General features: G+C 39.5%; 1 protein-coding gene across 3 annotated transcripts in view; it reads right to left on the minus strand.

Moving 5' to 3' along the window:
- dscamb (Down syndrome cell adhesion molecule b) overlaps positions 1-25,810 on the minus strand; it is a 121,326-nt gene that overhangs the window by 40,415 nt on the left and 55,101 nt on the right. For all 3 annotated transcript variants that reach the window (XM_038693882.1, XM_038693881.1, XM_038693883.1), the window contains exons 4-6: positions 4,286-4,432; positions 3,260-3,538; positions 1,845-2,120 (exon numbers count right to left, since the gene is read on the minus strand). In XM_038693882.1, coding sequence (XP_038549810.1) covers positions 1,845-2,120; positions 3,260-3,538; positions 4,286-4,432 — 702 coding nt within the window. The remainder of the gene's footprint in view (positions 1-1,844; positions 2,121-3,259; positions 3,539-4,285; positions 4,433-25,810) is intronic.

The raw sequence follows: 25,810 nt of genomic DNA on the forward strand, positions 1-25,810 counted from the left end.
GTAATAAAAAAACATTGACGGAAACACGGCTTGTGACATCGTCACAACTGTCGTCACAAATCTGCATCACGTGGATGCTACTTCAGAGAGAGAGTGGGAACAGTAATGAATGCTATGAAAAGGACACAAAGCTGTGAAAATTTGTCATAAATCGGTAAAGATTGAGGACATTGGTGGGGTAATTAAAAAATGGGAGTGTTGGCAAGCATGCACTAACCTCTGTGGCCTCTATGTTTACTTCCGTACAACAGCGTGCTGCTTTTGACGCACTATTATTTTTCTGCGCATGTGGGTCAAAGGCCAACTGGCCACACTGGAGTCTGATATGAGCTACATTTAAAAAATATATGTGAAAAGTCAATCAAAAAAATGGGATCTGGGCAATACATCAGAATTGAGCATTAAAGCCTGCAATGTGAACGCAGCCTAAGTCATATAGGTATAGTGGCACACTGGTATCGCACTTACCCTGCAGTACACCTGGCTGACCATCAACCAACCAGGGCAAAGTCAAACGGAAGACAGACACTCAATGTACAATAAATAGCAGAATTATCAAAACTGAGACTGACTTTGTAATTAAAGATGACATCCGTCTGTGGCAGTTCCACTTTGTATACAGTGAAATTAACTTTGGCAGTTAGAAATGTGTGAATAGGTTGAGTAACAGTTGCTTTATCAGTATGACAAAGTGTGGGCGAGCATAGGGAGAAAAGCTGGACTTTTCCCAGCCAAAAAGGACAAGATGATTGCTGATGATTTCTCATCTACTATTAGAGCTTTAAAAAAGTAATTTGAGTAAACAACAAAATTACTTCAATTTCACACAAAATACCCCAGTGGATTGTGGGTTTTTTTGACCTAGCAACAGTCTGGCAGTAGACCTCACTGTTTCTCTTTCTGAACTGTTCTTTGTTCTGGTGTCTGTCCCTCAAATGTTTAGAGTTACATTTGCATCGCATTTACATTTATTGATTTGACACTTTTGTCCAAGACAAGTTCTCCCTGCACAAAAAAGATATGGCTACAAGTTTGCCATATCTTGATAAGGTTACAACAGGATGATCAAACATGTTCTTAAAGCAGATTTAGTTTTTAAATTAATCTTAGTATGGTGGCTTGAGAGACACTGCTCCTATACATTACTGCCCTCACTGTATACTTTTTAAGACCATGAGACTAGAAAAAAACCCTTTACATAGTGCTTATAACAGCAAGATCAGTGGTCAGATCAGAATAAATTCTTTCATCAAAAAAAAAAAAATATATATATATACTCTTGTTGTTTTTCACCAAACATTTCTGAACAATGAATATGTGTTATTTGCTGTAAGGGCTGAATTTTTTTGTCTTAAAAAAAACTTTTTGTGAAATAATAATAAGGCAGCAAAGACTTCAGTTTTCTCTTATGAACTGTGATCCAGGAGCTTTCGTCCCAGACAAAGACAGCGGTTGGCTTTTGAAATGTCCATGTCTGCCTGCTGCTGCCTTCTGATAATCTAGATCTGTTCCATGTGAATATAGATTATCAATATCTTCTTTTTACAGCTCCCTGGCCAGAGGAGACATTTGCCTGAGCAACGCTGCCAAGGTAAGCTACTAGATTCAAGAGTGTGTGTGCTTGGATTTTTGTATGTGGGATGATCTGGATGATCATTCTAATGGCAGCCTATAGCAGACAGTCACCGCACGATGCCATTAACACATAAACTCCATATTGATCTCCAAAGTCTGCGTCTGTTTCTTTTAACTCACTGATTATACATAAAAAGTTTCTACAGTGTAGCTTTTGGTCAGCATTTGTGTACATGCTCCACCCTACAAATTACACACAAACATTTTACCTTCAAGGATGACTTGCACAAAGTCCTGTGCCGACATCTTGCCCTTCCTGGCGAAACACTGGTAGGCCCCGCCATCACTCTTCGACATTCCCTCCATGATGAGGTTCTCCCGGTTGAGCCCACTGAAACGAACATTGTTGCCAGGGTAGATGATCTCTCCGTTGCGGTACCATGACAGCTCATACTCATCTGAGCCACTCACACTACAAGACAGAGACACCTTGCTACCCACGCTGCCTTTCACCTTCCGAGGGCTGATCACTGCCTTCAAGGGCTCTAAGAACACAAAGAGAAATCTTTTCAAAAAGTTTTTTTTTTTTTTTATGACGTTAAAGCTGACAGGAGGACAGAGTTGGGGAGATAGTGGAGAAAGTTTAGGTGGGATTTGAGCAGCGTGGCTACATAAGATTTCAGAGGAAAGAGCTGAAACAATTAGTCCATTAATTGGGTAGTCGAATGACAAGTGACTAGCTGACAGTAATTCCAATTATGAATGATTAATCATTTTAGTAACTTTTTAAGAAAAGACTGGTTCAATCTTCTCAAAATTAAACATTAGCTGTTATTTCTTCTATGAAGGGAAATGTAATTTCTTTTGGATTGTTGGTCAGACAAAACAGATAAATCCATAATGAAAAAATGTATAAAATACAAAGGTTAGTCTAAGGTAGACTTGATTTGACAATAATCTCTGTGGCCATCTTGTAACTGCTAATTGATAAACACAAGCAATCTACAAACAGTGCACTTTCCAAATATGTTATAAACTAACATGTTTGTGGCACTTGTTTGTTTGAGGATGTTGCAAAAAGAATGTATCACTCAACTTGCCCTTAAATTAAATTTTGCTTAACACAACTGTAGCCAAATGTCTTGTTTCAGCACATAGATGCACACAATGTTGTAGCCAACCGCTACAGATTATCAAGCTGACTTGATATGTCATGTTCACTTTTTCCACAATTTTAACATAATTCATACATATAAACATTTTTCATATGAAACATTTTCCAGTCCACTTACATCACTGTGGTTAATTTACAGGCTGTAACTAACAACAATGCTTTATTTTCAGTTAGACTGTACATATATTTTGAATTACTGATTAATCATGTTGCTTTAAAAGATTAGAAAATAACAATGCACAAATGCACATCACAGTTACCAGAGCAAAATTAAATTATATAAAAAGAGAGAAGCAGCAAATTAGCAAATGTTTGGTGTTTTATTCCTGGTAAATAACTGATAATCAAAGCTTTTCTCAATTAGTTTTGTTGATCAACTAATCAATTAATCGACTAAATGTTTCAGCACTAGTTTAAATTGTTAAAAGTAACTACAGCAACGTCTGCTTTCTGTGAATGACCAAAAAACAGATAATACGGAGGATCCACTCTGTTTAATAAAAGACTTACGCTTGACATACAGGCGCCCCATGACCTCAGCATTGCCATAACTGTTCCACACTTCACAAACGTACGTCCCAGAGTCACTGGGCTGTGAGCTTTCTATCAGCAACCCTGTGGTGGTCTGGCGGAAGCGACTGTCAGGCTCTAAAGGGCTGTTGTCCTTCAGCCAGCGGTATTTGGGCGTTGGGTAGCCTGAAGCCTTACAGGGCAGCTCCACCCGATGATTAATCATGACCTCTCGGTGGTCAAAGCCATCCAAGATGCCTGGCTCAGCATTGGTGGGGTCTGGAAGGAGCAGATAATTTAGTGTTAATTAGTGGTGAGCGTTGCCAGGCGCTTGACAGTGTAATCCAATATTGATTTTTGGGGTCAAGATTCAGTTTCTATAAACTGTATATTTTGCTACATGGGGGAGAAACTGTGTGTTCCTAAAATTTCTGGAGAGATTTTATTGTCAAATAAAGACAGACAGCACCATGTGTTGCTCCTTTTCTATCCATTCATTTATCCATCTACATTCTATATGCAAAAAAACTTGTTAAAAGACCCTCATTTATCAAACTACAATATGAAACAGAACCTGAACAACAGTACAGCCAGTATTGGTTGTTTACTTGTTACTGACTGGCCTGCAGAAGGGCTGCATAATTCATAGTTGACATAGTGGATCAGTCTGCATGACAGGATTGGACAGACCATAAACATACCCATTCACTGGCTATAATCCTGCAAATCAATCAAAACCTCTAAAGAGGACCCATAATTCATAGGGGGTAATATTTTTATGGTGGAAATAATTTTTGCTGTCTCGAGCTTTAAAATGCCAAATCCAACTTAAAAGTGTAAATATATGTAAGGATGATATATGGCATTCTCTAGAGTAAGTATCCAATTCAATATCTATCCGTGTATCTCTCCTATTTGCATTGAACCATTTTTTCCATCTGTGTCAGTATATGTTGTAAACTCTCTAAGTGGCAAAGACAATGGTCTTTGCAATTAAATTGATTCCAGTGTGAATGTGGTACAGACCTGACACAATGAGACGCGCGCTGTTGCTCTGACGAGTCTCACCGGTGTAGCGGTGCCGTGTGGTGCAGCGATAGTTATTCAGCCCATCCTCAGGCAGGACGTCCAGAATATACAAGGCTCCTGTGTATGTGATGAGATATCTTTGTCCTGAAAAGACAAAAAAGAGTGAGTGGAAAAACATGAAAGGCAGCAGCTGCGCGGTTGTTACGTAGAATCAAAACAACTTTTACAGTAGAAAGAATTCATTCACTCCAACCACAGCTCTTTCTCCATGGGGTGCTTGTATAGTGCCTAGAAAGTTAAATCTCACAGCACACAAAACCTTAAGAAGATATTATTTATTTCTGGTTAAAATATAAGAGTTTACTGGAGTAAAAAATCTTATGTAAATAAACAACTACAAGAGATTTGGTGGGTAGTTAACTTCTACAGCTATCTACAATATTTATTTAATAATGTTAATTACAGATAAAGGAGAACAAAATGTATTAAGTAATTTCAAATTGCATTCATGAAATCAGATGTGCATGTCAAATCTTTGAACAGCTTTTATTGTCTTGACTTGGACTTCTGCTGTTGCAGTAACCTCACTGGCGCCAATGTCTGGTATAGAAAGCCAATCCATCTTTGCCCAGCACAGCCAGTTCAGTATGTACTATAATATTATGTTAATTCCACAGATCAAACCAGGCTGAGTAGGGTTGTCAACATCCATAAGGAAAGAAACCTTCCCCTCCGCCATCATATGAATGCCCACATTCCCATGGGAGTAGATTGATGTCAAAATTGATCAAAAAAGCAATTTACAGGAGATTGTCTTCACTGCACAGTGGTGGGCATGATAAGACAGAGGCAGCTTAGGACGCCTTAAAGGCCTGAGGAAAAACAACCCTGCAACAGCCACAGGTAATGCTGACAGGGCTGAGAAGAAAAATATTGTGAAGTGGGTTAAAGAAATTACCGCAGTCTGATACATTTCGGCTACTTAGCATCCCTACCTTCTGATTTTGCCATGCATATTGGGTTGGGGAGTAACGGGATTACATTAGTGATGCACCGAAATGAAAATTCTTGGCTGAAGCCGAAACATGAAAAGATTTGGCAAATAACGAACACCGAACAAGTACATTCACATTTTTCCATTTATTTTGCCTTTTTTTTTTTACCATTGTATAAATTAAATTGTCAAAATGTGCTTTTTACTCAGTGTTTCCCACAGGATTTGGAGAGACTATGGTGGGTGTGTCCGAGGCCCAAGAGGGTCCGGTAAAGTAAATTACATGTCCATTTACTTTTAATGTACACATGTATTTTATACTTTTTGTGAATATAATCCAATTAATCTTATTTCCATTCAGTGTAGACACCTTATTTTGAAAATGTGTATCCTTCTGCTAAATTCATCAAGTCCGACCCAATTTGATAAATAATGTTGTAGGCTATGTGGCTATGAAACAGAAAACGCAGTGTTCCTGCCGTGTTCACTGGTGCTGCGGAACGAGGTTTCGTTGGCTGCTCGCCTGGCTCCCATTCCCAATCAGGCGCTGCTCCCATCTATTATTCCCTGCTGGATCCCCCCCCCGCCTCTGTCCTGAAAAGTTCCAGTTGTTGAGTAAACACCTTTACATTCTATGTTAAACATTAACACTCCCCCGGTGTAAAATGCTTTTCCAAATGACAAACTTATAAATTCCATCAAGAATACCTACAAAACATATTTTTTGTCATTGATGGGCCAAATACTGCCAGAGTGGTGACATAGTGCAAAGTATATCATATAAAAACATGGATTTTAATTTCATGGGAATTGAAGATTTAATTGTTGTATGTTTCTCTAAAAATACACTTAGCAGAAAACGTATAATTGATACTCTCTTTTCTTCATTTGCCTATTTGGCTTTGAAGTAATCCAAAATTAACTAAAAGTAATCAGGTTACATTACTTTTATTTTTTGGTACTTGCATTACGTTACTGATTACATTTTTTAACAAGTAATTGTACCAGATTAAATTTTTAAAGTAATCCTCCCAACCCTGCATATTGTGTGTACTACAAAATGTAAAGTGGAACAACATAAAGAGCAGAAACATTTCCTTATTTGTCATCACACAACAAAAATGCTGCTATATTTAAATTTCCTTCTCACTAAGCTAATAAAAGATGCAAAAAAACCAAGAAGTCTTGGATGTGACAATGTAGTTTGTAAGGTGACATGTTTCACGAGGGATTATTTCCTGGAGGAGGTTTTTATTTCTTCCTGTGTGTGTCATTTGATTGACAGTGAGCAGAACGCAACACAATGTGCACATTAATATGAAATAATGATTAACAGGGAAAGTTAGACAAAAACAAATGAAGACTTTGTGTTTACAGTGATGGATTATCAAGCTTGGCTAATTCATGTCTGTGGAAGTTGTATTTTATAATGTACAAGAAGGAATGGCAGCGAATGGCTTGTTCTGAAGGTCTAACAATATCCCTGCACATCTAACTACTTTGTCTGTGTACAGACGCCTGCATGGAGAATATCAAGAAAAGGAGAAACCTAGAGAAATGGCACCAACACTGGTACAGTCCTGGGCAACTCTGATTAAGGTGACATTTTTTTCCCCATTATTGTTTAAGAAATCTTGACTGCTTGGGGTAGTAGAAATTCTCTCTGCATATTTGATTTTGATTGCACCCAATGTCTGAAGGCAGTCATATCAGCGATTTATCCAAAAGTAGAACAAACTGGGGCTGTGTGGGAGCCAGCTAAAGCAGATTAGCAGCGGGTAATTCATTTAAGTTGAACAAGGAGAGCTGTGCGTTTTCTTGTGATTCTTCTCTAAAACAGAGAGTTAACATGTATGGCGTGTTTTTCAGATGATGATAAAAAAAGAAGAGGCCTATCAAACACAAGTAAACATTAGCAAAGGTTCTGAAGCATCCCACATATTTCTGTTTGTTTGCGTTAAGCTGGTTCAGAATGTATTGTTGTGCTTTTAGTCAAAATGGCTTTTCAAGCAGACATTTTGCTATGAAAAATTCATGGACAAGCCACCTCCCTTAGGTCATCTAACATCATCCCCGATAGATCAGAAAGAAAACAACTGTATGTCACATTATAATTGCAGGGCTTCTCCTACATTTCATGTTGCAGTGCGAGGCCGCAGCGTTGTGTTGAGTCAGTCTTACGAGACAGACTTGTTTGAATAATGGCACAATGGTCCAAACCAATTAGCTTAACAAATATTAATGAGAAATAACCTGAATGTAATTTCCCTCAAACATGAGATTCTACACTAATGTTAACATCAAACCACTACATGTTTTAATATTCCACTTGAGACTAATACGTATGAAAGAAGCAAAGCATGCTTAATATGCTTACATTTTATATCCATTTTTGATGTTTATAGATGCAAAGGAAAATCAACCTTGTGGGGTTAAGCAAACAGGAGGGAGAAGAAAAAAAATTTGCGCAGCTATTGTAAGCGTTGACCTAGATAGAACCGACAACAGATTCCACGGATTTGATGTCCTGAAGGGGTTTCACTGGTTTACATACAGGGCTGTTAGATGGGCAACCAGCAAGTGGAATCTATAAAGAGAGGGAGGGAGGGTGTGACTGTGTACTGTGTGTGTGTGTGTGTGTGTGTGTGTGTGTGTGTGTGTGTGTGTGTGTGTGTGTGTGTGTGGATGCCGGCAGCCATGCATGCATGCCAGTATGTGAGACGGTTGGTGGGAGGAAATCTTCTCAGAGGTTGAGGAGGCCAGATGCCGGAAAAAAAAAAAAGCATTACTTTTTAAGATCACCACTTTTGCTTTTTAGCTACAATTTCACTGAGAGGGAGAGGTTTCTTTTTCATAAAAAATGTTTTGTATGGCTATGCATTTCAATATTTTTATCTAGCTTTTTTTTTTTTTTACTGTTCGCATGCGGCAGTGGTCTGCACCAAAAAAAAGAAATACCAATAAATAACACTATTCATGAAAAAGGTGAAAACCCTGAAAAAAATATTATATAATATATATATATATAACCAAGCAACAGCAAAAACAAAGACATTCAGACTCCTCCAATGCTGTCCACTCCACACACACTGCCTCTTTCCCTTTTTTTGTCTCCTCCCTTCAGGCTTCTCCATTTTGATTCTGTACTGGTCCTCTGAAATCTCACTGTGGAATCCATCTTGAGTGAAACAAAATGGTATTTCACTCCAGCCGCTGTGAGCTGCTGCAATTTTCTCTTCAAGCACCTCTATGCTCCTGCAATGCCTTTTAAGACTTCAGAGCTCAGTTATTGTGTTATGACAGAATGAAGTGCAGGCAGAGGGGACGCTACAGTAGGGAGGGGATTCAAAACGAGAGCTATTGTATGGAATCGTGTTTTATTGTATTTCTTCTCCACGACCCCCTCCCTTTAATTCCACTGCTTTGTCTTTAACTCGCTCACCGCATCAGCATTTAGGAGTAATTCCGCTCCACAATGCCAATATGTCAAGTAAGAAAATACACACAATGCCACTAAAATGTAAGAACTGTAACTGCTAGCATTGTACAGTGTAGCATATGAACTGCTATGGATTAATTAAGGCAGTAATTGAGGCATCAGTTCCCGGATGCATTAAAAATCCCCTGGACAGAGATTTCTGTGTTATTGTCAGAGAGTTGAGCCCTTCCCTCCATTCATTCACAGGCACTGCTACTGTAAAGTGAAAAAGTGCTCCACTCCACCAGACACACTTTATCTAATCATCCCCACTTTGCCCGAGACAGAATCTAATATGAACAGCGGGCTCTCACTCTCAGCAGGCTAAATAAGCCTCGACGTACAGATGAGCTAGTGTCACAGCATCCTCACTGCCAACAGACGCTCTGAAGTCGCTGTGATTTAAATGAGTGCCGAGCTGCTCAGATCTTAGCAATCTGCAGCTCAGTAACTAGAGTGAATTATGTGTTTGTTCCAATCAGCCATGCAAAATCAACATCTGTTGTCAAATCCGGTTACAAGTGGTTCGTATTTTTGGTATATTACCAATAATAAACTGAAAAAGAAGTCTGTGGTGCTGATGATTTGCCGTTTTTTTTGGCATACTGAATCTGAAAAGCATGCTAACATTTGCTAATTACCATTAAAACACAAAGTGCAGCTGCGGCTGATGTTGCTAGTTTTGCTGGTATTCAGTCATAAAGCAAAGTGCTCTGACAAACTTGACCAGACCACATATGTGAACTTAAAAGTAGCAAAAAAGCATAATTAGGGTTCTTCATCTGCAAACCATAAATTTTGTTACAAAATGTTGTGCCCATCCATCGAGTAAATGTTAAGATATTTCACAAGATCAGTGCACAGTCCAACACGATGAACATTCTCAGATGAATTGTTCTTCTTACGGTTTATGTTCATTCTTACTTTCTGTTAATGTTAGGTCCTAAGAGAACCATTGAAGGTAACACTGATATTACACTAACTATATGACACTAAATGTGAGTACAGTTTGATTGTAACAGGTTGAAAATATTTAGTACACAGAGTAATCTTATCTATGAAGCGTGAGCTGGTAAGTCAGAGTTGTTATTCTTTAAGAGGAAGGTAGGACTGACTCTCAGTACATTGTGAGTCAGACAGTGAGGAGGGACCCAGTTCTAGTCGGGTCAGCAGAGACAGAGATGATAAATGGGCTTATGAATGTTCTGGGTCTGTGTGGTAACTTCTCTGGCCCACTTCAACTCTCCTGAGTCAGTTCAGACATTGAATTAAAATTAAACAAAGAAAGCTGTCTATCACAGGCTGACTGTACACAGCATCGATTGAAAAAAATGGACCAGCTATCCAATTGTTTTTCTGCTCAAATATTACTTAAAATGTGCTGTTGGTGTGTGTTTAACCAGGATACAGTGGTGGGCCATAACAGAACAATACTACCATTTACTGTTTTTATCTTTGCTGATATAATGCTGCATTGACTCCCGTGGTTGTCAGAAGAGTGAACGATGTGTTCTCAGACTAATGTCTGTCGGGGTAACGTTGCATCGCGAAACAGGGCGCGGGGGTCCAGACGTCTGATCACAGCTTTAATCTGATCTGATTGAGGTCAGATCGCAGGACTGAACTCTCCACCGCAGAGCTCCTCGGGCTGCATGGCTACATGCAGAGAAATTCAAATGAGGCTATTGTGCAGACCAAACCAAGAAATGCCTATTGTTAATCTATCCATCTGGCGATGTAGATTACATAATAAACAGCCATACATACTGACTCTTATGTTGAAGAAAATACAGCCTGAACGTGGCAGCATACTGTAGGTATCATACTGAACTACTGTACACAGTAGACCATTGACTGAATACAGACACTATGGCTCCCTCTTGGATCCATTTAATTAACATGATGACTCTGGAATCAATAAAAGACATGCTAATGGTCAAACTACAGCAACACTCTTTAAATCAGTGGATACAACCCTCTCTGATGCCACAGTACAATAAACCACAACATGATACTTAACACCAGGAGAAAGAAGCAGTTCGTGAAACAAAAATTAAACCCACAAAAGAATAAGAATAATTTTGGTGAAACAAAACTGAAAATGTGAAGAAAAGTCAACCTTCAATGCCATCTTTTGTTGTTAAGGTTTTTCTTTATATGTAGTACTAACATAGATGTTTTGCTGCTGCCAAACAATTTTTTTTGTATGCATTTGCACCCAGTCCCATGTGTAGGAGTCACTACACATATGAAGATGGGATGCCAGGTGAGATTTCCCACTGGGAAGACCATCAGTCGAATAGTTAGGTAGGTTGCTGCAGGTACTAATGATATTAATTTGGTAGATTAGGGTGAATGTACTGCACACTTCAGTCAATGAAGTGAAGCAGGACTCTGTGGGTAGTGTAGGTACCAAAGCATTTTCTGTTATTCATAGTGCCCAACTAAAAATGTGCTCAATGTAAATCAGATTAAACCAACACAGAAACGCAATGTCTCAAACTTTCACTACCAGATGATAAAATAATCTGTCAGGAAAACAGTGAAAACATCTTTAATAATCATTTTTATTTTATTTACAATCAAGTTTTTTCATACAGATTGAGCACACGATACAACGTGAGCTTTAGAGGTGCTGCTAGGCTGATTTTGTTACCTTTGGAAAGAGCAAGACTAACTTTTCCCCCCTGTTTGAAGTCTTTGTCCAAAGCTAAGCTAACCAACTGCTGGCTGTAGCCTTGTATTAGACGGACAAACATGAGAGTGGTGTCAATCTTCACAACCAGAAAGCAAACAAGCATATTTCCCAAAATATCAAACCGTTCATTTAAGACAGTTAGACACAGTCAGTGCTGTATTGTGACCACTGATGTTTACATCTGTGTCTTACTTAGAGTTACCAAAGTTACCAAAGCCTACCGCTAACCATCAGTTAAGTGTATGTAAGAATGGGCCATAATTCCTGTAAGGATGGGCCATAATGTGGAAACACTGGGTAACTCAGCTGATGTACAATTAGACAAGACAGAGACAGAGTGATGTTGTAGGGAGAAAGAACACTTAAGGTCCTTTTGCGTCACTGAGCTGTTGGAAACGCTCTTTCTCCCAGATATTTGTAGCTTGTATGTATGTCACCACCATCGACAGCTTTCTTTGTGTGTCACGGCCAAACAATTTGGATTTTCAACACTGCCGTTAAGTAGGCAGTTTGTCATGTCTAAAATTTCAGGGTGATTCTAATAACTTGGTGGAGAAAACAATGAAAATGGATTTTGCATGAAATTCTAAGTGGTGGGGAAACAATCATGAAAAACAGAGTGTGCAGTGGATTTGTCTTGAGGCAGGAAATCTGAAGAAAAAAAATCAATTCTGCATCATATAGCTTATGAGTTAGTAGTTAAAATATAAAGTTCCTTTTACAGTACCATCATCTGGCCAGTCAGTGCTGTATATTTCTGTAGGTTGACACAAACTCCGCTCAAGGAAAAACAGGTTGCAGAAAAACAATAAGGAGGAGACTATGATTAAGCTTAAGCTAATACTATTAAAACCAGGTCCAATGAAGAAGCCTCCAGCACCTGTAAAAGTCACCTATAAAAATCTCTTTCTCTCAATGCACCTGCGGTGTGAATAGATTTTAGCAATACGAGTAAATGACAGAGCCGCCATTGAAGCCCTAGTGAAGAAGGCATCCTTGGTTCAGTGAAAGTTTTGGCATCAGACCTGGAATGCTAACAGACTCTCTTATTCAGCCTCAAAAAAAACTCTGTGTTCCTGTTTGGCTCATTCAACTTCCTCTCCTGCTTCTTCTCTCTCCACGGCTTGGTCTCTCTCTCTCTCTCTCTCTCTCTCTCTCTCTCTCTCTGTCTCTCCCTCTGTGTCCTGAATGCTAAAACAGTGGTGGGCTGTGTCAGAACACTGCAACGAAATCCTGCAGTCTCAAACGCCCACATCGAGTAAACACCTAGGCGTTGACCCCAAAGCTATATTTCACCTTTGTTACACATTTAGTTGTATATTATAAAATCTTTTAAAATATTGAAATAGCTGAATGTGCTATGATGCATTTTGGGGGGATAAAAAACCATGAAATCAATTAACTTAATCTTACTAAGGAATTACAAATGTAAAAATAGACAAAGAAATGATAAAGGACACCTGCTGTCTGTAAAAATATGCTGAGACTTTTGGATTTCAGGGTTATGTAATTGCTGACATTAAATGCTCTTTGGATCAGTAAGGGGGAATAAGAATTTTTCATTGTCAATTGCCAAATGGCTAACAGTCGCTGGAGCATCAACAACAAATGTGAACAAAAGTTTAATGATGTGTACTGCCATTGCTTTGCACCACTCCATGGTGTTCCAGCTACAATAAAACACAATTTAAGGCCATGAGTCTGGCTCCATCACTCAAACTGGATTTGTTAAAATACACGCAAATGCCATCCAGATGCATATATAATTTCCCCCCCTATTTATTTTTTTTTCAGAGGTATTTTCAACAAAAAAAAACAAAAATTGCAAACAGAGTGAAATGCAGTGACTGTTAGCTTTATACCGCCATTGTTTTAAACTGAAAATGGGTTTTCATTTATCATAAATAATTTGTGCGTTGTAATCCATGCAAGAAATGTCCAACTGCCGTGAGATGAACAATTCATATTTAATAAACTACTGAACAAGTGAAAGATGTCATTTTAATAAATCATGCCCCCCCCTTCAGAGTATTTGCTCACTCCTGACACTGTTTAGATTTCTATTGTATACTGACTGATAGCAGATTTAGTGGACACAAAGGCACGTAATTATGTACAATAAAGAAAGATTTATTATTATGACTAATATGACAAAAAACATTAAAATGTTAATTTGACCATTGCTCTAACATTTCATTATTTCTCTTTCTATTAGAAGTTGAATTAATATATTTAGGGACATTGTAAAATGGTTAGTCTTTATTAAAATTGTTAAAGTAAATAAATACACTTTGATGTAATACAAATTGGTTAGTAATGCAGGAATTATTTCATAGTTTTGTAAAAAAATTGTTTTACACATTACTGAACTCAGTGAAAGCAGTGTTAAAATGAGGAATGACTCATAGATGATAGCCCTGCAAAGCATGCTGCCAATAACAACACTATGCTTAACAGTCCAAAGCACGGCTACATAGAGGTTTCCTGTTGTTTCAGGATGTGAAACAACAGTATGCTACAATGATGGAGCTGAAGAACCAGCAGCACTGAACCTTTGTGAAGAGACGGGTTATGTCGCAACGGGAGAGCACCCTCGTACAAGAGCGCGTGGAGAGAGGATTAATTTTACATTAATGTATAGTAGCTCGCTGAGCTTGGCTGCAGGCATGCACTAGCACACACACACACATCACAAAAAACTGCTGAAAAGGAGAGTCAGGTCTCCAAGGTTAAAGAGTCTGGGGGTTGCTGATGTCTTTGATGAGGTTAGCAATCCAGTAATCTCTGCTGAAGCCCAGAGCCATTAAACAGCATGTTGCTAAGCAGGTCTGTGCATTGAAGAATGCCAGGACTGCAGCATCCAAACAACAACAACACCAAGTTTAAGGCAGCAGGGTAGACATTATCAGGAGACAATACCAATCGTCTAAACTAGGTAACGGTTATTCTGTGTTTGAGTAAGATAACCAGCATGTTTCACCTGATTCCACATGTTTTCTTTTTCATGAGCAAGTCAACACTGTGAATACATGTTACACCTTGAACGCACACTGGCGATGGCGATTTTATTGAAAATTATTGACGTTTAAACCACAGTTATGTAACCGACCACCCAACCAATTTAGTGAGAAAGCAAGAAGAAAATAAATTAGAGAAAGAGACACTCAGCAGCCTTTAAGGCACAGTAGCAGGTAGGCACAACCAACATCAGGCTAACTCCTACAGCTTCAGATACTAGATCCTCCCCTAGCACTAGTCTCAGAAAGTTGCAAAAAAAAAAATTCTGCCAAACCTACGCCCTTGCCTCTTAGTAGACTTGTCACCTGCATGGAAAGAATATGTGAATAAAATGTTGGCGCACAAAGAGTTCAAGTAGGTCCACAACCATGACTCTATTATGTTGCTAGCTACAGAAATGTACCTGTTTATCTGCTGATAACAAAAGTCTCATGGAGGAAGAAGACACCAGCTCTTGCTACACCAACCTTCCTATTCCTTACCTCCTGCTTTGTCATGTTGCTACACACATATTTCCACAGCCAAATGGCCACCTAAATAATCAAATCATTTACTTAGTGTTACTAAATTACAATCTACTGTAATTAAAAAAAACATCTCTCTAACCCACAGCAGGAGAAATTGTTGCACTCTGTGTTTGACTCTATGTCTGGAAAATTATACTCACAGATGGATAGTAAAATGAGTAATTAAATCTAGCCTTCTATTTCAACTATACTGGAGAGGGGATGTTGGCTTTGGCCTGCTTGGCAACATGTGTAGCAGTCTGCCATCATAACCTAATTATTGCAGCAGCTTAACAACAGCAATTAGCACATTTCCATCAGACGACACTAATTTGTGAATTCCATTCCAGCAGCATTTAGGCCCAACACACAGAGAGAGAAGGAGACTTAATTCACTGTTGAGCTACTGGCAATGCTAAATCCATATCTATAGAGCTGTGAAAATTGCTTATGGTAATTGCAGTTATTGTAAAACTAGGCTGAAGCTTTAATGAAATTTCAAATTTTAATCATTTGTTTTTTGTATAGTCCACATTTACTGACTTCTCCCCCAAGGGACGCCATGTTTCCTCATCTGACTTCCCAATAAAACTCCTCTCCCTGTCAGATAAATGAAATTGTTCCATCAAACAATGGGGGAAAGAAGGATCCCATTTTGGCAATATTCAAACACCTGTAGGTGAACAGATTTCTAGTGGTACGTATTATTGTTATATATGATAGTAAATCAGTATGAAATTTATGAAAATTATTATTTATAATTAATTAATAACCAACTTACAATTAAGAATCCAAGCAAGTATATAAATACTGACACAAACTAAACACAACCTTCTCATATATTTTACAGATTCAGGAGCTATGGAGCCACATTAGCATTAATCTGGAGTTGTGTTTCTGGTCACCACATTAAGTTCAATATTCACTCTTTTTAGCTCTGTTTTTGGTCTCTACCAACTCCTCTCGGAAGCAATTAGCTAAAAGATGCTAAAAAGCTCTGCAGAGCTTAGGTGCGAATTCTTTAGGTTAATCACTACCAGCGACCACTTTAACATACAAGTGGTCATTGTTAGTAGTAGTCATGTTAATATAGAAGTAACTGATAGCAGCTTTAAAGATTGTCAGAACAAACAACATTTGCAGTTCTTTAATTCATCATTATTATTATTTCTTGCTCATGTAAGACATATCCAGTCTTCACCTTTACATATTGTTGTAGTCTTTGGGTAAAAAAAAAAAGTTTTAATAAGCTTTTTGAACATTCTTCATTTATCTCTTATGACTATTTCAAGATTTTTTAAGACATTTCTCTTGAGGATGCAGCACTGGTGCATCAGTCAAAAATGACTTTGGCAGTCTTTGTGCATAGAGCAGCCTCAGAGTAACATTCTCCCTCCCTCCCTCCTCATCCCCCTCATTTTCCCATCTCCCTGCCTTCCTCCACCCTATAACCCCCCCCCCCCTTACTTCCTACGCAGAGATGCATGTTGAGTGATAGGCCTGTGGATGAGTCTGGACAGTGCGTCTGAGGCCCTGGTTTTTAATAAGGTTCTGTTCCCAGTAATTATGCTGACACAATTTGATCAGCACGGGGCTAAGTATCTTCATCTGAGGGAGATCGGGGGGAATTAACGCTGATGTAATAAGTACAATTTGTCACTATTAAGACGGAGGTGTTGACAGGCGCTGGTGTTGTCAGGGCAACTGATGGCGCTCCCTGCTACAGTATGTATTCTACTGCATCCAGCGAGCAGAGCTGTCAAGCCCCCTCAATAATCGATTTGCTCTGCACAGGCTAAAGCACACATACTATGACATACTGATATACACATACAGTGGAATAAAGACAGACTGCATCTGGATGTGCTGCAGTGTTACACATTGACATGCAAGCACATACTTTAAACACTCAATGCACATACAGAAACACATGAGCAAGAAAACCACAAGGAAAGATATGTGTTTTGTCCAGTAGCTACTGTACATTAATGTCACGACTGAGAACTGCTGACAGGCTGCCTTCAGCTCTAACACTGAGATGTGGACTAGTGGACACTCACAGACCTCTTACTATGACACAACTGAAGCGCTCAGAGTCATTACATCAATTCTGCAAGGGTGCAGGTAGCAAGGGTAAAAAATCCACTAATGAGACAGGAATTCAGGCCTCACCCGTCGGTGGAGAGACAACCAATGCCAACATGTTGACCCTCTAATCCATCTCACTGAGCATTTTTCTGAAAGGATACCACATTAGCAATGTATACAGGATGTTGCTGTGCAGAGTAAGCCCTACTGCTTCTGTGAATTCTCAGCTTCTGACAAAAATTGCACAGCTGTTCAGCAAATAATAAAAGTGTCTGTCACACTGGCATGGCTTACTGGGACACTTGAATTGAACGTAACCATTTCATTGTTATTAGTAAAACCTGTGACAAGTCAAAATGTCTGCTGTGAAAAAGGCCTATCATAACCTTAAATGTATGGATACATAAATTCGTACATTAGCTTAACATTCACCATAGCTTACTCACATTGTAAATTTGGTGGATATTCATATAATTGATATGAAAGCATGCGCGTTAAGCCCACCTGTTACACCTGTTTAATGTGGGAATGATTCAGCATGTAGATAGCTTGGTCTTTACAGACACACACACAAACACTGCCATAACCAGCAAGTCTGTCCTAACCTACAACAATACTATCGATCCGTCCACACACTCAGCTCAAATATCACCAGTCTCAAGCTGTGGTTCAATCTCCTGCAATACAATAACACAATCTTCCATTATTTTCAAATCCATTTCAAAAATAGATATGAATGCAAAATAGCTTGAGTCTTCAGTGAGTAAGAGCTGTGGCATGATAACAACTAATGGGTGGATGAATTATGTATCTCAGTCACTGGTCATCACAATAGTAACAAACACCAGTATAAACTAATAACATAGTCACACGTGAAGAACTGTATGTAAAACGAAGAGGTAAACAAAACAAAGTTGTGGTGGGTTTACCCTCTACTACATCTTTGCCTAAGTGCCATAAAGTACCCTAAAGAGCAGGATATAAATCTGTCTATCGACTGAAAAAAAGACATGCTATCAAAAATATTGACAGCATTCGTCATGAATTAAGCTGAGATTGGATAATATAGCATTATCGATGGGTGTCCTTTTAAAAGTATTTGGAAAAGGTCAGCATATATACAGTCCCGTTAAAATCACAACATACTAGCGGCAATGCAAAACTGTGCTAATGTTATTTTGCATTCAGCCATACAGTTGATTAAATATTTTAACCAAGATTTTCTAAATAAAAGCTGCACAGGCTGGTATGCAGTTAAATAACAATAAAAGACACAAAAAGTATATAGTTTTAGTTTTTCCTCTTCAGAGTAAAAAAAAAATCAGAGTATCCAGTATCTAGGCTAAATCTGTACACAGCAACTTCAAATAACCCACATAACTGCATATCACACTTTTGACAGATTTGGCCCCCAGAAAAATGATCATGTCTGTGCTTCGATATTAAGCAACAGGAGCAACAATAAAACCCATTACATAATGCAGCCCAGTTGTTCATTATGGGAAATGGCTCACTGAAGCATGTAAACGGGTCAGAAACTTCATCTGGATTACACACTCGCCTCAGGCCCTAATTTACCTGAGAGAGCAGGTCACAGCAATGTTAGGGAGGGGAAGACGTGTGTGTGTGTCTGTTGTGTTATATGCAAGGACTAATACAAGTCAGTTTTTGCAGAGAGAGGAAGACAACAACGAGAGGGAGAGCAAGTCAGAAAAGGTGAAGAAAGGGAATCAAGGAGATGGACAGCAGTGTTAGAGCTCCAGGAAAAAGATAACATGCAAGACACTTTAGCAACACAACCTGTGAGCTTGCTAATTCAAACTGTACAATGTGTTAAATCAGGTCCCCATGAACTGCAAGCATGCCCATTTACAACTCCTTCATGGGGAGGTGGACGTGCCCTCTCTCATAGCAGGAGATTCAAGTCAAGTCTGTGATGTCTGATAAGACAAAATCCACAGATGACACCATCACGGTTTGTGACAAGGAAAATGCAGCTTGGTTTATAAGTTCTACAGAAATGTCAAAGCTATATTAGCCATGTAGCTTTCATTAAAGGTATATCCATAGTAACTTTGTACGTTTGAAAGAGAAATGTTCCATACAAAAAGAAAAAGTGTCTCTGTAAGCTTTGTTATCCATCTTTCTACTGTTATAATAATGAACTCCTAAAGTGATGTTCAGTTTTGATATCATATCCACCTTTTTTAACTCACTTTTGTGTCATGTCTGCTCCTCCAGCCCTCAGTCTCTTCTCTCAAAGTTTTCAGGTTTGAAATATTAATGCTTTTGTAGACTTCACTGTGTCCATTTTCCTCTCCAAACACACTCAAAAGCTGTGCTACTGCAGTAATAGAGGGCCTTTCTTTGTGCTTTGAGTAAAGTGCTTTGTATCTGGTAGGTTTGCGTCAAAGAGACGCACATCAAAAAGAAGATAAACAAAAACCTCTTAGATGCTGAAAGTTCAAACTGATGTGTGTCTGGCAGTGGATATGAAATCACCCTAGATACCTCCTCTGTCAGTGTCAATCCTCAGGGTCGCGCACACACACACGCACACACACACACACGTAAAAGAACACAACACTCTTGAGTACGACTTCACTTCTTCCATTAAGGCCCGTTACAAGGACTGTTAATGTTGCCCTACTGCTCTGAAATATGCTTGATGAGACCCTGCATTCCTCTGTGAAAGAGACAACACACACTCCGGGGGAAAAAAAGTCACTAAAGATTTCTGTCATGTCACGTTGACATCCGTGGGTGACATAAAAGTCTGTGACGTCTGACATTAACTAAAGGTCGCATGTAGACTCCTTTCACAGACTCCATGGCTCTGAGCTCAAAGGATCCGCGCTATCATCCAATAGCGGGGGGCGGGGGGGCAAAACAGGAAGTGATACACCGAGTAGTGTGGATCTGTTTCTTGATTGGACAGGGTTGTGACATAATCGCCTCTGGCAGCTCAAACCTGGATTTGGACGCTGAGGCCTCATGATGATGAAAAAATGTTGTTTTATTTGACAAGGGGCTTGTTAGCAGTCAGAGATGAGCACTCATCTGGGAAAGATGTCGTAAGCTGCTGAAGATAGAGAGTGACGGCACAGACAGGAATTGTGCTATCTGGGTATGGGATCTGATAGGGCATCTGTTAGTTTGGAGCTCCTCGTCTATGACACACACAAACAAACACACATGCACACATTTGCTTGATATGCTGTGATGTACAATTTTCAAGCATCGTCTTGGCAGGCATTTTCTCTCTCTCTCTCTTTCGTGTGTGTGTGTGTGTGTGCCTTGGGCTCAGTCAGCACATCCATGGCTGACATCAGGAGCGCAAGACCTACGTACCAACTAGCCAGGCAACCCCCATCCACAGCACTGTGAAAGCTCTGGATCTATGCATCCATATGCTTCTCTCTTTCTGCTCTCTGTCTCTTGTCTCCCTTTCTTTTGATGTCAGTGCACATTTCTTCTTTCTTTCTCCCTGTCTCCTTACATCTCTTATATCGCCCTCCTCTTTCATCATCCATGCCTCTCTCAACTTTCTTTGTCCATTCCTCCTCATATACGTGTCATTTTTTCTGTGCCTTCTTCTCCGGCCTCTTGTCATTCTCCCCCCACTTCTTCCTCTTTCCCCTCTGTCTCTCAGCATCTGACTCCATCCCTCGCTCCTGTCTCTCTGCGTGCATCCCTTCCTTTCTCCTTCCTCTCTTTCTCAAAGCAAACACTGCCTCTCCTTGTCCACAGTCAAAGACTCTCCTCTGTCCTCTATCCGCCTTTTTGGAGAGCCACTGCAGGCCTGCCGCTCAGTATGCACAGTGGCCACGTGGCCCGACAATGGCTCATTTCAACCTCAATTTCCCCCGAAATGAATGGGAGCCCACCCCGGTGCACGCGGCATGCCTTTTAATTGGCCCAAGTTAGATTCAAACCATTAAACCACTGATGTCGACACATCTCCGCCGCGCCCATTGGCCTCAACCCCCTCCCCAAGTCACACACACACACACAAAACCTCTTTCCCTCTCTGGCTGCCAGAACATAAACGTCTTATCTCTCGGCCCCAACCGAGCACAGACGCCATGAATATTCAGCAGCTTCCATCTCCGTTTCAGCAGACAACAGTTGGCGCATGCACGCAATTGCTTGCATATACACACGTTGAGAAAAACACACAAACACATGCACACACACACAGACGGCGGCTTTTCCTGCACCCTCTCTTTCAAAATGGGCATTGTTTACGCTTTGCTGAGTTTAGCTCGTTTGTCTCTTTCCCCTCATTTGCTACAGTATTAGCAGTGTGTATCTGAGAGATATTGATTAAAAGCCAAGGGAGAGCCACCAGTGTGGTTCTCACAATGTGCAGATATTAGCCCATTCTGTGGACACCAAATCAACATTTTTCACTTTAGAATATCAATAAGACTTACCTGTATCCAAGAGAGAGACAAGGAAAGCATGAAACAGAGAGAAGGAGAGAGAAAGGTTTAGATTTATGCTCTGCAGTATCTGAATACAACATGTCTGGTGTATGATGATGTATATTTCTACAGGCTAAAGCATATCGATCATTTAATTTCCTGCTGAAAAAAAAACAACATTATTACCGGTATGTGCACAACATCTATCAACACTAATTAAGCTAAATCGAAAGGATGCAACCTTTGGCACTGAGATTAAATGATCAAAAATCGGATTAGAACAAATTGTTCTAAAAACAAATAATGTGAATAACTATGAAAGGCTTAACCTTTAAAAAAAATATGGTTAACAATGACAATTTAAGAAACAAAAGGTCTGCCTTTGATAGCTTTGCTAGATACAAATGTGCCTGAAGAATATTTTCTGTTCCTATCAGTCAGTCATTTAAATAAAGATCAGATTAATCAGTGAGTGGCCCGTGGCATGGGCTACAAAACCTCCTCTAATCAGAGGAAAGGCTGGGAACCAGGTGTGTTTCATCTCTCTGAAACACAGCCTGAACCCAGCCAAGAAGCCCAGCCCCAGCTCTACTCCAACAGCCCTTTGAAATATTTCACTCCAAATTCACAATAGCCCAATCTCCCCGTGGATGTTGTCAAAGATGAAAGAGGTAGCGTGCACTGGTGCTCTGTCCGCACTGTTCTCTCTCTCTCTGTTCATTTTCTATGGAATAGAGAGAAAAAAGAAAGTGAATACTCAAGCAGCTCCTGCACTCTTCAACCATTTTACACTACCTGCTTTGATCTCCTTACAGCATGCTGCCGTCATAGCAACGGATCAAGATCTCATTGTCTTTGTATTAGAAGCTTTTCTCCTTCATTTGCCTTAGTTTGACTCACATGCATTTATTTGCTTGTCTAAACCATCCCTCTTGTCTCCCTTTCTCCGCCTGTGTCTCTCTACCTCCCTCACCCTGCAGTTGCTAGGAGGGCTTTCCTCCTCGTTTAGCTCGTTAGTGTGTGGCAGTAGCCGGCAGGATCAATTACGGGGGAATGTGAGCTTGCGTCTCGGTATCATTACCCAGCAAAAACTATATTAGTTCAGTCTGAGGGGAACACATGGGCAGAAGACAGTCTGATTATTATACCAGCCTGCCAGCCAGCTTGCTACAGTTCCTGTTCTTTGGCAGCATCTGCTACTGATCTCCAGCCGATACTGACCTCGCACACTCCTTATGTTCTGAGCTAGAGAGGATATCGTGTTCACTTTGATCAGAATCAAAATCTTAACTGACAACAAAGGCACAAGAAATGTTCCTGGTGACATGGTGGAGAGTATTATTCAGAATCAGACCTCATGTAGGCCACTGTTTCAATTGGTGTTTCTGGGGAAGACATTTTCACTGACATGCAAGATTCAAAGGATACACAAACTTGCATAAAAAGCACCAAGCACAGCGCAGAGCATACACGTAGACCATACACATATTTATAATTAGCATACTGGTCTTCGGTGTACAAAGTTGATGAGATGTATTTACCTACTAGCATTGTTTATTAGTATAAATCTGTGGTATATCTGTTTGCTGAAGAAGATTATATGATATGATCAAAATCTTCCTTTGTCAACTGCTGTTTCCAGGCTCAAAGATGAATTTTCAGTCTCAACCATGGGGCAAGAGGCCCTTAAAGTGGTGTGGAATCATAACTGAGCAACTCTGTCTGCTGAGGAAGATTGTGTGATACAACCGAAAGCTACTATTGGACCTTGTTTTTAGTCAGTTTATCCCAGAAGGATGGTTCAGTGTGTCTGTGTATTATATTTTGTTAAAGTCATGACGCCTTCAAAACTGAGAAACATAGAGAGGTAATGCTTTACAACAACGTAATAAGGGGATAATATCTTGGTAACAACAGGGCAATACTGGGGTAATTTCACTGTAACAGAGGTAATATCTTAGTAAAAAGTGTAACAACACTGATATAACTAACTATTTATCTGATATAACTAAGCATAAATTCACTGAAATACAAGTTCAAAACATTTTATTGCAGAAGTTTATAAGTATTCATTATGATCTGCAGGGTTGATTTGATGAGTTTTGATCTCTCCTCTGTCTGTTGTTTATCTCTGATGATCATCATTCTCCCTCTCTCATGTCTTTCTCACCCTCTTCCTCCATCTCAATAACTTAAATCTGTTTCTCCTTTGTTCTGTACTGCTCTCCTCGGCCTGTCTAAATCCCTTTTGCTTCACAGTCTTCATCCCTCTCCTTCTCTGTCCCCATTTCAGTCTTCATTTCTATTTATTTCCTCTTTCTCTCGCTCTTTTCTTCTCCCTCTTGCCTCTCCCTCCGAGGGCAGACTTTAGGGAGTAATCCAGCCTCCTAGACAGCTGCACATCACCAGCTGTCTGAGAAAGCTGCACACTCTTTCTCCTCTTCCTCTCTCTACCTCCCTTCCTCCTTTCCTTGTCTACCCTCCCTCAGCCTCTCCTGGCTCATCTGAGTACACAGAGTGGGTGCAGCCAGATGCAGCCCGTCACTGCTGTCAGATTGTGACACAAATTACCTCTATTTGATCGTTAATGGAGCCATTTAGTGTCAACCAATGCTGCATTACTACGCAAGAATAAAAGGATTTTACTTCAGTCTAAACTATACTCCCACAGAAAGCCCAAATCAGATGTAATACACAGGCTTGTAGTGATCAGAGTACTCCTTAATGCATTGATTTCATTGATTAGGAGGTAAAAAAAGGAAGGTGGATATCATACCATTTTAATTCATTTTGGACTAGTGATTAACATCATGTTAACTATAAACTGATATGGAAAATGCATCATCTTCAAAAGATATGCAGTAACAGTACAGTTGTGGTTTAAAGAAATGGTCACAGATAAAATTGTCAATTATTATAAATTAATGTTATAAACATAGTTCATCATTAATTTTATTTCACAGTGGCTGCTTTCTTTGCTTCTATGCGCACATTTTGTGTAACTTGAAAAGGTAACTTTTTAAGAAATGTGTGAAACTTATCCAGTACAATAAATAAGTCTACTGATTAGTTTTCTTATCCACAAAAATGGCATGCAGTACTCAGTATAACCGCCGTGACTGTTGTTTCAACCATACATTCATGTAGCCAAATTTACATAAATAGAGGAACCAAATATTAAAACTGGACATTGAGTGTGTCATTTCTCGATCTTGTTAAGTCAAAATTTGTAGTTTATATGTAGTCTATATTGCACTTTGTGTGTACTGTTTTTATGAATGTAAAATGATAAAGACAAGCCAGTTTTACCCTCTACTACATCTCTGGTTCAGGACAGCTGGGCTCATAATGCATTATTTAATGTTTGGGGATCATCCAGGTTATTAGTGAACAATGGCCAGTTGTTTTATGTGATGAGATTATAGAGGACCACATGTCCACCAAAACACAAAACAACAGACTCTTCAAATGATTAAGGAATAAATGAAAATCTCCCTGTTAACGCAGAGCATGTGTAGCAGACTAAAGCCACATACATGTCAATTTATAAAATCCACAACATGGAATAATCACTGCACAGAAGCTACCTTGGTGACTGATGTTTGGATTTGTTTATATCTAGATGGGTTTTTACTTGTACGCAGTATCTTTCCATCCTTTACTGTTACTTTTCTTTTACTCGTACAATGAGGGCAGAGCAAGTAAGAAGTTAAGTCCAAACATCATATTGTGCAGGTGTGATAAGTCACAGAGCCTTACATAAAAGGTAATCAGTAATTTTTAAAATTTTAAATCACATAAAAGAACAATTTAAAGTATTATCTTCAGCACACCCTGCATTTGTCATGAAACTTTTTAAGATGCAGTACAGCCTGTCATGGATGATGGCTAAGAAAGGATACTCATATTAACTGCCCTTCCCAAATTCACTTTTATCCTCTCATAACTGTCAGGAAAGGCAGTGTGTGCTCTCTGCCGGTATCACATGGTTTATGCATTTCTCATGTGTGTGGAGAGAGGACGGAAGAATGGGAAGGGAGCGAGCTAGAGAGAGAGAAAGAGAGAGAGGGGAAGGGCAGAGGCTCATGAGGTGGAAAGAAGACCCTGGCTGGAATTTTAATGATGGAGTGGATGGGGCTGTTGAGAGAAATCCACACACCACAAGGTCACAGTTTTCATTTGTCAAGGCGTATTAATTAAAGGCTGCTTTCTGGGATGGTGTACATGAAGCAAAGGTCACGTTACACTAGCTTGCTCCTGTCACAATTTCACACTTTTGGTGTAAAAAAGTTCCATAACAGATTCAGGATTTT

The sequence above is a fragment of the Micropterus salmoides genome, unplaced genomic scaffold, assembly GCF_014851395.1.
Source record: "Micropterus salmoides isolate LMB-PRFRI ecotype aquatic unplaced genomic scaffold, ASM1485139v1 Ms_hic_scaffold_3, whole genome shotgun sequence".
In the NCBI taxonomy this organism is placed as follows: Eukaryota; Metazoa; Chordata; class Actinopteri; order Centrarchiformes; family Centrarchidae; genus Micropterus; species Micropterus salmoides.